The sequence below is a fragment of the Cornus florida genome, unplaced genomic scaffold (genome assembly GCF_030987335.1).
Source record: "Cornus florida cultivar Cherokee Brave unplaced genomic scaffold, ASM3098733v1 CherokeeBrave_3.0.0_Hap2_Chr05, whole genome shotgun sequence".
NCBI classification, from domain to species: Eukaryota; Viridiplantae; Streptophyta; class Magnoliopsida; order Cornales; family Cornaceae; genus Cornus; species Cornus florida.
The window spans coordinates 83,465,442-83,482,458 of record NW_026775575.1 but is presented as its reverse complement, the minus strand read 5'-3'; the positions used below and the strand labels follow the sequence as shown (position 1 = coordinate 83,482,458).

The window sequence follows — 17,017 nt, the reverse complement described above, 5'->3', positions numbered from 1 at the left end:
TTCAAGGAAAAACAGAGCACACCCTGCAAATCTTTGCCATTTTAGAGTATTTTTTCTCTCTCTCCTTCTCCCACTTCATCGTCACTTTCCCTCTCTACATTCTCTCTCTTCGTTCTGGAATACGCAAACTTCAATTTAATTGATTCAATTCGATTTAGTTCAATTCAAGGGTTAGGGTCTTCAATTAGTGAGTTTAATTCTGTGGCTTCAATGGAACAGGTGGTGTCGGACTTAAGGTTAGGGGAATTAGGGTTTCGGTAATTAGAGTTTTCGGTTTTGATGTTTTTGGATTGACGATGATGGCTGCAAAATAACAATTATTTTATATTTAAGTTTCAAATTATATTATAGGAGTATATTTGTCATTTTATATAAACTTAACTTATTTAAATGTAAATGAAACAGTGTGATGACGTTTTATAGTTCCCGAGGTGTTTAATTTTGATAGGCGCTCTTTGGACGAAAATGATAATATATGGGTTACGTGATTTTTCCCTATTTATGTGTGTGTATGTATATATGTGTATATGTGTGTGGTTTTTAACAGTCGTATATATGGCGATATATATTTTGACCAAGCACATGGGTCACGTGCCTACTCCCACAGTCAATTCTCAAACAGCCAACTAACAGAGTTTAAATTTTTGCATCAAATTTCCTACCTCTAACAGGTGAAAATTTTGTGAGGTTTAGTGTACTTTACCTAAAAATTAAATAAATGGATACCAAAACTGATATGAAAAGAGAAAATTTTGTGAGGCATATGTAGTCCTAATTGACGCCTCAAGGGAATTCAAATTTCCTACCTCTAACAGGTGAAAATTTTGTGAGGCATATGTAGAATAAATGTATGATAATTTGAAAGCAATATTATGTACATACATTATCTTTAAAAGATTGACATAACACATGTCACAACTGGTAATGATCGAAAATATAACTATTATGACAAAATAGGAAAGTAATCCGTTATACAATATAATAATATCTTGGGTTTAAATCATAAACTCCTTATTACTATCTTAAAACAATTGTATAACCCCCAGTACTATAAAATAAAATAAAAACTATCTAAAAACTCCATTGCTTTTGAAAAAACCATCATATCACCCCATTCCATTTATTTGCTGAAAAGCCAACTGACAAAAATATCCTTTTAAGGGTTAAAATCATTAAACCCCCCTTATACTTATCAATTTGACCACATAACCCCTATACTAATGAATAAACCCCCAAAACTAACAAAAGTAATCAATTTCCTCTCATTCTCGTACATTTTCTTAAGATGGTGTTTATAAGAAAAATATTTAAAATTATCCATTAATCTACATTGGGTATTAAAAATATATATTATATATTTTAATATTTTAACTATAAATTTATTTTTTTATTGCTAAAATATTTCTCTATTCTGATCATTATAATTTTATTTTTGTTAAGCATTGTGAGATCTGTTTAATTAGATACTTTAAAAAAAAATTCATCAAAGTAATAATAATATAAGTAACACTATTGCGAGAGCTCCTGCTTATTAGCCACACGATTCTCTTTTTAGGGATTTGGGAGAGAGAATTAATTAAGAAAGAATCTTAATAAGGAAACAAATAATCTTTTTTTTCTCTCTCTTCCCTCCCGTTCTCTCTTTCTTAGTTTACACCATCAACCAATTTGTTTCTTTCTTTCTCTTGGTTAATCTTCGTTATTTCTAGGCTCGGGTCTCATCACTGTAATGAACTTGAGACCATTATGGCTTCCAACAAACAACAGTTCTAGCTCAAGAGTGAGGCAACTAATATGGCCATGAGAAATAAAGAACTGATGCTCTTATTCCTCACCGTATAGTTGGACTAAAGTAGAGTTATTGTTTTCACTATAAACAAAAGAAAAGTTTCATAACTCCTCCAATTTGATTTTTATAAAAGGGTATGAATTCTTTACCTTTTCATTTAGTTCTTAAAGTTCAAAATACTTAACAATTGAATAAGTTATGAAAAAGACTATAATATCAAATCTTTCAAGAATTAGTTAACCAAGAGGGTGGAAGAAATATATTGGTTGAGAGTGTTAATCAAGAAAGAAAAAAAGAGAACATGAAAAGAAGAGAGAGAGAGAAAAATGATTATTTATTTCCTTATTACAAAAAATTCTTTCTTAATTAATTCACTCTCCCAAATCCCTAAAAAAAGAAATCATGTGACTTATAAGCGGAACTCTTTAGACTTTTTGACATCCAAATATAAAAAATTATACTACAATTATTTTATAAAAATTAAAATTTAATTACATAATACAAATTTGAGACTTAATTTGGGGTTTAAAAGGTATCTTGATTATTAAAGAATTAAAAGGGTAACCTGAACATACCATATTATAAAAGTTGGCATACTTCGAGTGATATGATAGATTTTTAAAAGCAGGCTCATTTTGGACAGTTTAATGATTTTATAAATAGAAGTCAATTTTATCATTTCAATATAAGTTCACCCCACCGAACAAATCAACATCAGTAGCAATGGTCCTATTTGTCAAAGTATTTTCTTACTTAGCCCTTTGGGAAGCCGACGCCCACTGTATTTATTTCATACATTTGGTTAAAGAAAAAAATTACAGGACAAATTTTATTTTATTAGATTTGAATTTTCGAAGGAAGACTAAAATGAATTTTTAATGGACTTAGAAGAAGTTTGTTTTTTTTTTGTAAACTCAAATTACATAAACAAACAAGTTTGATTGAATCCTTCTGCACAAAGTCAAACCTAAAAATTCATAGAACGGAGTAATTAAATTAGTAATAAAGAATATATTTGAGATGATTTATATATATATATACATATAGATTAAATAATATAACTAAATAAAAGGAACAGCAAAAAAACCACAATAATGCCTAGCAATTCCTAGGAGACTAGTTAAATAAATTTAAAAAGTATTTATAAAACTTTAAAAAAAAAAATCTTGCAAACTCATTGGGTAATGATTAACAGCATCATAAATCAGAACAGAAATCTTTCTCATACACAGAATTTGAACGCTGTGTCAGAAGGTGTCCTAAGATTTTCTGATTTCATCATCTTGATGATTCAACCCGGAACAACATTAGCCCAAAATTACTTGTAAAAATAATATAAAAAGAAAGAATAAATCAAAGGTTTATTAGAGGAATAAATCAATCAGAAAGAACGTAGTGAGGAGAGATACTGATCACATGAAATTGATCATCACGCTCCGTTTGATTCCTCATATTGATCCCCTTTATATAAACGTACATATATAACTGCATATATACACACACATACATATATATATATATATAGCTGCACACACACACACACACACACACACATGATGACACTGTAAACGAATTTTAAGAGAGGAAGAGCCTGATATATCATAGACAGAGCAAGTTTTTTCTGTGAGGTTCAAAGAAAAGGGAGGAGTGGGGAAGAGAGGCTGAATATCATAATTTATAGCGATGGATTTGAAACCCTAGATACAGCTTAGCCGACAAAACGCAAGTAACTTGGGCGTTTGGTTATAGTAGCGAGGCTGTCCTCGACCAAGTCATTCCTTGTTTGGTTAATACGTACATTCACATAATTTACCAAATAGGGCCAGCAATGGGGTGGTTTTTTTTTTTTTTTTTTTCGGGGGATCTCATTTCGGTTTAATTTTTTTACTCCTATAATTGCTTCAAAATTTGTCAAATTTTTCAAAGTAGTGCCCATTCCTGTCCCCATTTATATAATTAGTTTCACAAAATCGCCCCTAAATGGGGCAGGGCCTCGCCACTGTGGGGATTTTTGTCATTCTTACTCGCGCTTCTCATTTTTAAGACTTGAGACATAAAACAAAATGATGGCTAGGGTTTCCACATATGTATATATATAGATTTAAACTATTTTAGTAAGAGTAATGATACTTACACCAATGAGTTCGGCAGAATTTTTTTTCCTAGTTGGTATTCACACGCACATGTCTCTTCTGAGATTTGAACCCCTGATATTTCTTTGGGAAGTAAGAGATCGATACCGCTAGGCCAATAGCCCATTGATCTGAGTTAGACAGAATTGCTAGGCCTATTACATTTGATTCGTCAATACATATATAAGAAAGTGTGACCTCCACTTTCTTATTTAATGCATTAATAACCAATTAAATTTAGTATGCATAGTAATTCTGCCTAACTCATTGATATAAGTATCATTACTCTTTTAGTAATATATCATAGTATATTAAGGTAATTAAATAAATTTATAGTATATCCAGGACGGGGCGGGGCGGGTCAACCCTTTCCCGAAACCGCCCCAACACCCGCTAGGTTTTTTAAAGCACCCCCCATTGCCATTCCCTTCCCCATTTACATAATCGGCTCTAAAAAACTATCCTAAATGGGGCAAGGCAAACCCTACCGAGGTGGAGATTTTTGCCATCCGTAGGACCAACTTATACAACACTTATGCAACAACGATAATGCAATATAGTACATATCATATTACGACGATGCAACATAATTAAAATTGAGAATTCAACGGATTAACTCACGCGCGCCCCAACTTTCTCTCCTATCTCTCTCTAACTTTCTCTCTCTAACCCCCTTCGTCTTCTTCACTTTGTGGCTCCCTGCTCCCTTCCATGGGAGTGGGGAGATGATGGCTGCCTCCCATGGCTGCAATAAACTCGGTGTGTTTCAATAAGTGCACTCCATTGATGTTTTTTTATGCCATTTTTGTTTTGTTCAGCTAGATCTGTTTATGTTGAGTTCGTTTTCGGATCACATGGGCAAATCTGTTGTTTTCTCCAACTAGATCTTTGGTCTAATTTGGTTTTGATTTTCTGTCGCTTAGATTTGATTTTTTTCTTCTTGATTTGATCTTGTGCGGGGTTTTTTGAGCGTCAGAGCATCTTGTGGCGGTAGCTTTGGAGCTGTTGCCTTAATGATGGCTTGAAATTTGGGTCACTTCAGTGTGATGTGTTTCTCCTATGATGGTTCCGTTGCAGAGTTTTAGGCTTTGTTTTCTCCACAGATCTAGAATTTATTCTTTATTTTATTACTTTGCTTCATGATTTGTATGTCTTTTTTAACTTGGCTTTTTGCTTTTGTATTGCCGTTCGCTTGGCTTTTGTGCCTTTGAAATGATATATTTTTTTTAAAAAAAAAGAAAAATTAAGAATTCAATGACACGCAATTATTGCATTTTTAATTTAAAATATTTTCTTATCATTGCATTGTTTAATAAGATACACCTAACCTAAAATCACACAAAGAATCTTGAGTCCATCCAAAAGGTCAAATTTGCAAGTTACTTTTTGTATCTTGAATTTTAATTTTAATTTTAATTTTTATTGAATTAGTATATAAAATTCGTTAAAAATATAGCCTATTACACAATATTAGTTATATTCAAATAGGGTATTAGAAATTGGTTACTATAAAATTAAGCATAATTATGTACCAAATAACTACTATCATACTCAAACTCGCTATGTGGGTGTTTCAGAGTGCTTCTCTATTATTGAAAAACAATTCTATTTTAAAAAATTGCGGTGCAAAGTGTTTGGTGAAAAAAAAAAAAAGCTCTTAAAGATGGTAGAGGTTAGATCTAAAAAGTGCGTTTAATTAAAGTTAAGAATCGTAACTTTTAAAATTGTGTTACGGGTAGAGGTACGTGTTTTTAGGTAACTAATTTTGTTATAGACAATTTAATCCCTTTATATTTTTTATTAATACAATTTTATCCCTTTTAGGATTCTACAAACAAATAGCAAATAATGCGTGGGACTCTGTAACAAACAAACATCCTAATTTATTTTGGACTCTTCAGCCGCCTTCCAATCTCAATAGTGCCAATCTGCATCACCATAACTTGTATTAATATTAAGGAATTATCATATGTTTAATGAATTATCATATGTTTAATGTAAGGGTAATATAGTAAAATAAGTAATAAAAGTGTTTTAAGCAATATTATTACCAAACAATTTTAAAAGTGCTTCAAGTATAAAAAGTGCTTTATACAATATGTCACCAAACGCTTAACTGCGTTTTACTGACAGCACTTTTATTATAACTCTACTATTAAAAGCTCTTTTAACATTCTAACAATAATCCCAAACTAGCTCTAATATCTATTGTTAGCCTATACATCCACTAATAGCTTCTTCTTTTTAAATAGGTAAAAAAAATATTATACTCTAAACATCCACTATTGTTCATCCCTTGGTGAATTTTTGGAATGATAGCATATTTAATTTGTGGTTTAAAATGACAAATTATATTAAGAGTGTGGCTAAGAAAATTATGAAAAAGCTGAGCCACATTATCAATGACTATATCATAGTTTAAGCCTCTTATGTTGGGCCTAAACATTTGGGCCTTTTTTTGTTGGGACATGATTTTATTACTTGTTTGGGCTGATTGTTTTGGCCCGTTTGTGAAGCCTAGCTTGCTGGGCTTCCTTTTGCCCATTAGGAGGCACACTGTACTTACTATATGTTATGTATAAATTGCTTTACCAAAAAATATATATATATTCTATTTGGAATCTCAATATTTCCAGGTCTCAAAATCTTGGTTTTCTTCAGGCAATTCACAAGTTTAACAGCAATAGAGATGATTTTATTTAAAAAAAGAATGCTCATTTGGCTTATTTGGAAGTAAAGCAATGTTTTTGCCTTGAACCACAAATACAATAATATTTTATTTTACTACAGTAATTAATTTGCTGGTGAAGCACATGGAACTGCGGCTTTGAACATCATCTCAAAGGCGTTTTCAATGCATGACTTGAACTTCTGTGGATCCATGAAGCCCTTCTCCATCCCGATGGAAACTCTCAGCGTTCCCGTATAACTCAATATTGTTACCGAAAGACTCTGCAAATTCACATACACTTTGTTGCAGTTACTACGTACATTTGATCAATCAGTCAAGTTCTTTAGTAAAGATTATCAAACAAACTTTACTTTTAATGGAACTCATCGCATTTAAATGTTAATTAGAGGAGTGCCAGTGACAGTCGTAGTTGTGAGAATAACGCCGACTATTAGTAGCATTCTTCGTGTTAATTAATATATCAGGGTCGAAATACATGCGTGTGCACAATATACCTGTGGAGCACCAGCCACATTGAAATAAAGGCCTTTAATGGGATGATTAGCCAAAGCCATTCGCTCCACGGGGCCAATCAAATTTGAGATTCCCATGCTGGAGTTCCTTAGTGTGCTATGAATATATCCGGCCGTTGCCTGTAACACCAAATTCGTCATAGATATTTTTCAACTTCGGAAAGAAGGATTTTTTTTTTTTTCCTTCTCAATTTAAAAATCAAACAGGCACAATCATTAATTTGTTAAATTTGAAAAATATTTAAAACCAATACTATAGCAGCAGTGCTACAATTACCGATACTTGATTAGTCTGATGTCTCACAAAGTCATGGATTCATGCTGTGTGAGACACCTGATAGTCAGGTGTCGTTAATTGTGAAATTTTCGAGACTATGGGTTTTTACCTCAGGGCCTTTGAGTTTTCGGAGTGTCTCTAGGAGTCTACCGATGAGATGAACCGCTGCAGAGTTTCTTTTCCTCTTGATTAATTGATGTGCAGTCAAGACAAAATTGAGAGGGTCTGGTTGCTCAGAATTGGCTAGGGTGGGAATGGGCACTTGCAAGAATGCGAATTGGTTACCCCATGTTTTGTCAGTATCAGTTCTCACCATCTCATCAACAGACTTGTATCCACCAATTGCTCTAGTGTTGAGCAACACTAGTGCTGTTGATTGTGAATTGCTCACCTCATCTTGGCTTGTTGTTTGCATATATAACCGAGTTCCATAAAATATTATCCCCACAAGCACATCATTTATCGTCTGTTCAAAAATAAAAAATAAAATAATAATAATAATAAAAAAAATGTAATTCCTATATTTTTAAGAGCAAGTCTCCCACGAAAAAATTTTCACCATTAGTTTGTACCTTCATCCATTGAATTGACTAGATGATGTCACACAATCCATGGAGAAAGGGTGTAAGTTTACGGTGAGAGTAACTTCTTTATAACTTTTTATTTTTTTTAACAGATATATTTAACATACGAAATTCCAAAAAGGAAAAAAAAGAAAAGAAAGCAAGCATGCTAAAGTTTTAAGTAATTTGTAACTAAAAAGCTTAAAAAATTTATAGTTTACCACTTTAAGATTGGCCTTAATTTGTTTGATGCGATCAAGAGAAAATGTCATCGTAGTTATAACGATTGGCTTGAACTCCATTCCATCACCACCAGACCGGATCGGTGTCCGATCATCTTCCACCAAACTACTCTTCAGAATACTCCATCCAAAATCAAAGACCGTGTTGATGACCCCGGAGAATATCCGTGGCAGTCGCCAGAAAATGTTGTCGCAGTCACCCTCTAATTTCGTGTTCGATTGGCGGGAAGGGAATGTTAAAGGAAGAGAAGGATCATCAGCTCTTTGTAGACAAGAAAGGAGAGCACCCATCAGAGAAAAGCCATCTCCAAGTGCATGGTGAAGCTTGAAAATAATATTTCCAGCTGCATTGCTTGTGGGGTACTTAATTATATGAATTTCCCACAATGGCCTGCTCTGTGGAAGTTGATCCATGGTTATCTCTGATAGATAGTCATCAAGGTACTCATCATAAGATTCAGGTGACGTTGCAGGTGGGAAAATGGGGACTTTAACATGGTCTTGTAAATTCACTTCCACTCTTCTCCATTTCTTTGCCCCATTTTTCTCTCCAACCTGTCAAACATCATGATAAAATTGTTACATTGTTAGTCAACAATCTAAACCGGAAAAGAAAAATTATAAATTGCTTAAGATTGTTCGGCTGCTTTAAATTGGAATCTTAAAATAGAATTAATGCAATTAAAAAAAAAAATAGTTTAATTTTTAAAATTAGTTTTCTCCAATTCTACTCATTTTAGTTTCACATCACAAAGTTGATTAGATTGTTATGTTAAGCAAAGTTTATCTTAGATAAGTACCAACACATATTTCAAAAATTGTTCCACGAAATGAGACTAATGATTCATCGGTAACATGACTTGGTCAGCATACGTTCGTCTTGCTTACATAGGATGAAAGGGACACACAAGATCAATCCAAATTTTTATCATTGAACCAAGCAGCAGTACGACCTAACTAATGTTTGTTGAATCGAATTTTAATTGGAACATTACAAAAAGTAATGATAAGGGGCACAACTTTGACCAATTTTATGTAAATAGAATTGACATCATCAGTCCCTATCTCGGCTCTTCATTTTTTTTTCTTCATAATTATGTACAAATTTTGAAGTACGAACACAACTACTTAAAAAATGACTAATAAGAATTATATAGATAAAATTTCGTTTTTTTTTTTTTAATTTAAATTACGTTATTAACTTTAACCGACTGGTGTGATCTACTGCTAATGAAATTTTAAATTTAACTATATAATTCTTGTTTAGTCCTCCTCTAAGTAATTATATTCGTGCCTCAAAATTTGAACATAACCATGACAAAAAAGAGAAGAAGAAACACACGCAAAATATATATATATATATATATATATATATATAATCCAAAAAAATTTATTGGATATGCAGTACTCATGACATTGTGACTTTGATTTGAGACAGTAAAAAGCGGGTCGGATGAGTCATTTTGTAGATGTTCACACACAAGATTAAATAGGACATGCAGTACTCATGACTCATCTGTTTCATGTTACATTAATAACCTTTTCGTTTTTTTTTTTTTTTTTTTGAAAGGTATAACCTTTTCGTATTTGTAGCCAAGAAACACACAAATTTGTGTGATTATGGAATGGGATCGAAGTATCTTGAATGGGGGTAACATATATGCATGCTAAGAAGTAAAATCCCATTGATGGTGAGAAGAGGTAAGCTAGTCGTAACAGTGGAAAGCAAATATGAAAAGTATACCAGAAAAGAAAGCGCGCACACATGCACGAGAGAGTGAGTGAGAGAGAGAGTACCATGATCGAGGAAAAGCGCGGGTTAATTGGTAAGAAGACATCCTTAAGCAGTGACATAGTTAGCGAGTCGTCAAAAATGGGGATTTCGAATTCCAAAACGGCAATGATATAGAGCGATAACACCGAGCTGTTGAGGTACTGTGAGCTAGGACTCGCTGGCTCTGATACTACTTCTTCCTCAAACACCATTGCAAATTTTTGATTCACAAGTATGGTTCATACTAGCTACTACTAGTGGTGGTTGTCATTTATATAGGGGAATTAAATGTTAATAAAAAAATCCCTAAGAAAATTCCAAATAAGTTGATTTACCCCAAAGTTTGTATTTGTAACACGTAATATATACATTATACATATTAATTTTGATTGTTATATAGTGTAGACAATTAATTTCAGAAGATATGTTGCAAAATTGGTACTCTTTGAAGGAAGAGGATCCCCGGTCCCTTTTTGAATGGTTACCCAAGAGACACGTGACTGTTCTAATTAGAGAAGGTGACTATCGGTCCAAACTCCAAACACATGGAACCAAAAAGCCAGTTGAAGAAATCCTCCACTACACCTAACTTTACTTAACTATTAGTATTTGCATATTATTCTCATCTACTAATTTTTTTTTAGAATATCACCCCCTTGTACTATCCACAGTTTTGCACTAGAAACCTTTTTGTAAGTAATTAAGTCGTTTGGATATTAGGGGGACAATTTGTGTTCGTGGGTCCTATTCATACCTTGTCAGAACATAAGTATGTTATTATATAGGTCGATACGAACACGTCATGATTATAAATCTGGTTAAAAAAACATTGACACAAACAATACATGATTATTACAAAGGTAACAAAACATGACATGCGTAACCTGTTTAATAAATGTTTCAAGAGTACTTGAATTGACACGACACGAAACAACACGATAAAACATGTCTAAGTCATTTTTTACACGACACTAGTTAAACGGGTTATTTTTAACATGAACGTGACACTATCATTTAACACGTTTAGTTAAACAAGTTAATTGATTTATAAATGGGTTGGTGGGTCAAATACGCGACACGATTATGATACGAACACGATTAAGTCAAATTTAAACACACTTATCCCGTGTCATGTGTGAGTCTTATTATATTGTTGTATCTAATATTGCAACCATTACAGGAAGGAAGGATATAACAATTAGGCAAACAAGTGATGGTTAAGTGCTTACATTTTTTTTAAAACCCCAAATAAACTAATTAATTGCAAAAATACCCTTCTTACTTATTAATTTTTTGCATATCACTTTCTTATTTTAGTTTTTTGCACAGTACCCCTTTTACTATCAAATGTTTTGCTATTGACAAATATTAGTGAGTCATTAGACTATAACTATTAGATGAAAGTCTCTTGCATTTTTCTGCAAACCCTAAAAAATTGGATTCAACGTCACTCTAGCTCACTAATTTAAAACCTTAACCTCTCTCTCTATATATCTATATTATATGTACATATAAATTTTTTTGACAGATTTATTATGTGTACATATATTTATGTGTGTGTGCGTGCGTGTGTGTATATATATATTACTTGGCAAAGAGGGGGAGGGGGGTGATGGGGTTGTTAAGATTGCATACACACTATTCATAATCTGAACTAGATAAAAGCATATGACTATCTTTAGTTCTAAACTTGATTACACAAGCTTTCTCTTATCACAAACTCAACTCATTTTTCTCGAACGCTAATCTCTCAGGCGCGCCCATCTTTATTTATAGAGTTTTCAAACCCAATTCTTTATTGGACAAGAATTCCCCAACTTGTCACAAGGAGTTATCATATTAAGTACAACTCTACAATAGTAGGTCTTCAACCTTTTTTCCATGTCTTCTATCTTCTAAAACGGAAAAGGAAACTGTCTCCTGCACATATTAGGCAAGCGTAACCAATTCCACTAAAGTGCAACCGGTTCCACTTCTTTGAAATACCATTCCAACCATTTTGCCCAAGTGCAACCAGTTCCAATAGAGCAAAAACAGTTCCACTTTTTTAGAATGAGATTATTGACTAGAATTTGAGCCACAACTCTAACAGGGGTGAGTCCAACTTGGACTCTCAGATGATTTAGGAAGTACCTCTACCAACTAGGCTACCCAGTTCACCATATTTTTTTTATGTGTATATGGCTCACAATCTTTTTGTTCTCTAATCTATATATTATATTATATATATATGTATATATATATATATATATAGAGAGAGAGAGAGAGAGAGTTATTTGAAGGTACCTGAAAAAATAGTATCCCAGCCAATTATACATTGTCTGTTTCTTTACCAAGAGGAAGGGGTCAATCATACATTGTTTGCTCCTATTATGAAAAGGGAAGGGCAACTATATTGTTGGTTGGGGGTACAACGTAGAAGTTATTCTAATGTATTTCATTGACTTTATAAACATTAACCCCTTGATCTCTTTACACGAAATATTTAGGGTTTACTTAGTTTGTCAAAAACAGTTCTAAAGAACTTAGAAAACAGAATATTATTTTCAAAGAATTATAAAAGGCAGTTTTCTGAAAACATGTCTCTCTTTAACTGAGTTTTCAGAAAATAGTTCTCACTAATTGTCAACTAAATATAATTTTGTACAATTTTTTATTTTTAAGTTCTTAAAAACATAAAATTATTCTTAAAAAACTGAACCAAGCATTCATTTACCCTCTCCTCTTTAGATCTTTATATATATTGCTCTTTTTACCTCTGTTTATATATACATATAAGCTCCATATGTATATCGGGCTACACACTATAGTGTGAGCACGAGAGTAGCACAACTGGCTCTGTTTGCAACATTTTAATAATTCAAGGGGCAAATAGTCTTCTATGGGAATAATTGGCAAAACCGGTATAATTGAGGTGATTTTTTTACAATTAACCCTTTTAATTCGGACATATATTATAATATAATTAGGGTTAATTTTTAATTTTGATATAAATTTAATGGTAGTGTAAGTTACTCGACCGGCTTTGTTTTCAACATTTATATAGTTTAGGAGGACTAAGCCTTCTATGGGATATTTGCTAAAAGGGTATAGTTCAAGGACTATTTTACAATTAAACCCTTACTTTAGAATACTCTTGGTACTAATTGTTAGATTAACTACAAATTTGTTTAACCTTTCTTCTAGCTCTTGTACATTTTAAATTCTCATAACAATATTTTTCTTGTATCTTCATGTCTACCACACACGATTCGATTTGTTTTCAAGCTTCTAGGTGAAATATTGACATTTTTCTAAGAAATGATGAACTTTATAGGAAGAATATATTATGGGTGTGTTCAGCTCGATGAAATAGAAATTGGTAGAATTTGACAAAAAAAAAAAAAAAAAAAATAATAATAATAATAATAATTAAACCAATTTTTTTTTTTAATTTCACCAATTTCAATTCTAATTTCAAATTTCTAATTCCATGTAACAAAATATACCCTTTATATAATTATATATGCCCTAAATTTACCCATTATCAATTTAGAAAATATTATTTGATTACATACGACACCGAATCCATGTGGATATACAGCCAAGCAATGAACATGATTTTAGTAGTGGGTCCATACCAAGTCTATAAATTTGGATTTAAGATTCAACACTCAAAAGTGGATTAGACAAAGCATCACGTCAAAGATTTGTTTAGTAATTCAGAATATTCCGACAAATATAAAATAATCGCATCTTATACCATTTGTTTTTTTTTTTTTTTTTTTAATTTAATTTAATTTTTTATTTTTTATTTTATTGTTTAGTAATTGATTTGGTAGAAGGTGGTTTTCAGAAATAGTCACTTGCTTTTCCTGGAGAGGAGAAACAATCACTTGTTAAGAAAAGTAAATAGTAGAATATAAAATGTGGATGACTCCATTGAATCATTATGTATCTTATTATTATTATTATTAAGTCCTATCTAATTATTATTACTATTATTAATTATATATAATATATATATATATATTTATTCATTTATTTGTTTTTTAATTTTTTTGTGGTGGTTGATGTCCAAACTTTTATAATCAAAACGAATGTTAATGTTTCTTCTTCTTTTCTTTTTCAATTTCGACTTTTGAATTTATGTTCTTAATACACCAGGTATATGATGATGGGAGACAATTAATTCAAAGATAAATATCAATTTAATTTCTCATATTTCTTTTATCGGTTATTAATATTAAGTTGAAATATATTATTGATGGAATACTATTTGATAAAATTGAAAATTAAGTACTGAAAATTTTAAGGGCGAATTTTAAATACTGAAATTTTTAAGTGATAAATAAAAAATAAATATTTTTTTGACATCTCTTCAAATTTTTATTATTCAAAATTCAATGATAAGTAATGTCCGTGCACTTAAAATTTTATTTCATTTTAAGTTGCGCTTATCATCTTCAGTTCAAATTGTGTTATTAAATACACTTAATTGAATAAGTACTTTATTTATTTAAAATTAAGCATTGAATTAAATAATTAAATAACACTAAAGCATTAACAAATTTAAAATCAGATTGGACTTGGACTCGGTCTCAGTCGAAGTAGTTTCTTAATCAAACTAATTCAGATTATCCATGATAATGCACGAATAAAAATTATTAGTGGGCTTACCTAGATATATTGTATTTTGGTTAATCTCAATTTTTGATAGAGCTATGGAATGATTGTGCAACAACCATCATTCCACCGACTACAATCATTCCATCTCGTGAGACTCACGTAGTATTGTGCTTGTAAAATCGCAACTGCACCTAATAAAAATCAATAAAATAAGTGCAAATTCATGGTTCCTCCGGACGATATTGACCATTTCACGTCCAATAGAATTTGCGTGCACTAAATGGATTACTAAATGAATGGATTAAAATGCTTCCAACAAAATACAAAACGTTGTCATTGTCTCTTCCTTTAATTTTATGTTCACTGAGCTCCTCATGGGACCAATTACAATTAAATTATGGTAACACGCTGCCTTGTCGTCAGGAAAAATTTATATCTCAATTTCTTAGCAAAAGTATGTACCCTGTGAGGGTGCAAATTGATCTGACTTGCTTATAATCAGAACATGCTTTAAAGTTGGTGGATCATATAGAATTGGCTCCGAATATATATATATATATATATATCTTATGAATATAATATTAAAGTATATCTTTATACAAGCAAAGGGATATTGTATAAAGATGAGACAGAGAGAGATGTAAAGATAAGAGAGTGAGAGATCTCAATTGCGGGGCGGAGCCAGGATTTACACAATGTTAAAAAAAAAAAAAAAAAAAAAAAAAAAAAAAAAAAAATTATTTAAAGGAGTTGAAGGGAAGAAAAATAAGAAAAAAAGATAGAAAAATGACAACGTAAAAAGAAAACAATTAAAATTTAATTTAATAAGGAAAATTTAACTTTTTTTTAAAGAGATTTGAAGAGTAAATTATGAAAAAACTAGAAAAATTAGAAATGATTTTAAAAACTACTAATTTCACATTTTATATATACTCATATAAAATTTTAAAAATTTTCTATATGTATAATGGGCGGGGCCAGGCCAGAGGGAGCAAGTACCCCCCGGGCATACACTGGCTCCACCCCTGCTCGATTGCATAAATATGGTGTCAATTTATAGCCATAAAAACATAAGCAACAAGCAGTTTGATAAACAAGCTGCACACCAATTCTTTAAATCACATTATAAGTACAAGTGGACCCCACACAATTATATATATAATACTCTCCTTTGGGGTTCACAATACTATACTAAGAATATGCCTCGTTAAAATCTTGCTAAGGAAAACTCAGTGCGACAAAATTCTAACGAAGGAAAAAGAGTACAGTATTCTTGTGTATCTGAAAATGGTATTGTATAGATTAAAACTGTATCATTAAAACCTTACCAGGAAAACCCAATGGGATAAAACCTGGACGAAGGAAAAAGAGTACAGTATGCCAATACTTTTTTGACTAATTTCTTCCCCTCATTGTGCCATCAGTTTAACTCTGAAGATCCTTTAGTTGGCGCATTCTGATGTTGTGCACCAGCTTCTTGAATGTTATAGTTGGAAGCATTTTAGTGAATAGATCTGCTAGATTTTCAAATGAACGTATCTTCTGAATATCAATATTACTCTTTTTCTAGCGTTCATGTGCATAAAAGAATTTTGGTAAGATGTGCTTGGTCCTATCACTTTTAATATACCCTTATTTCATCTGTGCAATGCAGACTGCATTATTTTCATATATTACTGTTAGGCTATCTTTTATTGATGAGAAACCATATGTTGTTTGAATATGTTGGATCATTGATTTTAACTAAATGCATTCCCTACTTGCCTCATGAATTACAAGTATCTCAGAATGATTTGAAGAAGTTGCAATCATTGTCTGTTTCATAAATCTCCATGATGTAGCAGTGCCGCCATAGGTAAACACATATCTTGTTTGTGAATAAGCTTTATGTGGGTAAAAAAGATAACCGGCATTTGCATATCCAATTAATTGAGAATTTGGTGCTTTTGAATAAATCAATCTCATATCAATTGTATCATGAAGATATCACAATATGTGTTTGATTCTATTATAATGTCTGCGGGTTGGTGCAGAACTGTACTTTACTAATAAATTGACTGGAAAAATTATGTCAGGTCTTGTGCAATTTGCAAGATACAAAAGAACACCAATTGCATTGAGATAGGGCACTTCAGAACCAAGGAGTTCTTCATCATCCTCTTGAGGACAAAAATGATCTTTCTTGATGTCAAGTGATCGAACAACTATTGGAGAGCTCAATGGATGGGTTTTATCCATATAAAAACGTTTCAGAACCTTTTCTGTATATGTTGATTGATGGATGAGAATACCGCTCGAAAAATGTTCAACCTGTAGCCAAAGACAGAATTTTGTCTTTCCGAGATCTTTCATTTCGAATTCTTTCTTTAAATAAGTGGTCGTCTTTTCGATCTCGTCCAATATTCCCACGAGATTCAGATCATCAACA

At 31.8% G+C, this 17,017-nt stretch overlaps 1 protein-coding gene and 1 non-coding gene across 2 annotated transcripts; both read right to left on the bottom strand.

Annotated features, from left to right (window-relative positions):
* Window positions 1-2,986: 2,986 nt before the first annotated feature.
* On the bottom strand, window positions 2,987-3,079 carry LOC132310930 (small nucleolar RNA snoR31/Z110/Z27). The gene has a single exon (XR_009482760.1). It is a non-coding gene; the product is annotated as a small nucleolar RNA snoR31/Z110/Z27 (small nucleolar RNA).
* Window positions 3,080-6,714: 3,635 nt separating this feature from the next.
* LOC132309579 (wax ester synthase/diacylglycerol acyltransferase 7-like) lies at window positions 6,715-10,242 on the bottom strand. The gene is made up of 5 exons (XM_059807871.1): window positions 10,005-10,242; window positions 8,187-8,762; window positions 7,512-7,868; window positions 7,108-7,245; window positions 6,715-6,873 (listed from the first exon to the last, which is right to left on the bottom strand). The coding sequence occupies exons 1-5, from the start codon at window positions 10,191-10,193 to the stop codon at window positions 6,715-6,717; spliced, it is 1,419 nt and encodes a 472-aa protein (XP_059663854.1). The 5' UTR covers window positions 10,194-10,242.
* Between the last annotated feature and the right edge of the window lie 6,775 nt (window positions 10,243-17,017).

Coding starts and splice junctions, on each gene's coding strand:
- LOC132309579 (XM_059807871.1), bottom strand. CDS start 10,193: ATGGTGTTTGAGGAAGAAGTAGTATCAGAGCCAGCGAGTCCTAGCTCA. Junction 7,246..7,511: donor GAAAACTCAAAGGCCCTGAG/GTAAAAACCCAT, acceptor TTGGTGTTACAG/GCAACGGCCGGATATATTCA. Junction 6,874..7,107: donor ATGTGGCTGGTGCTCCACAG/GTATATTGTGCA, acceptor GTGAATTTGCAG/AGTCTTTCGGTAACAATATT.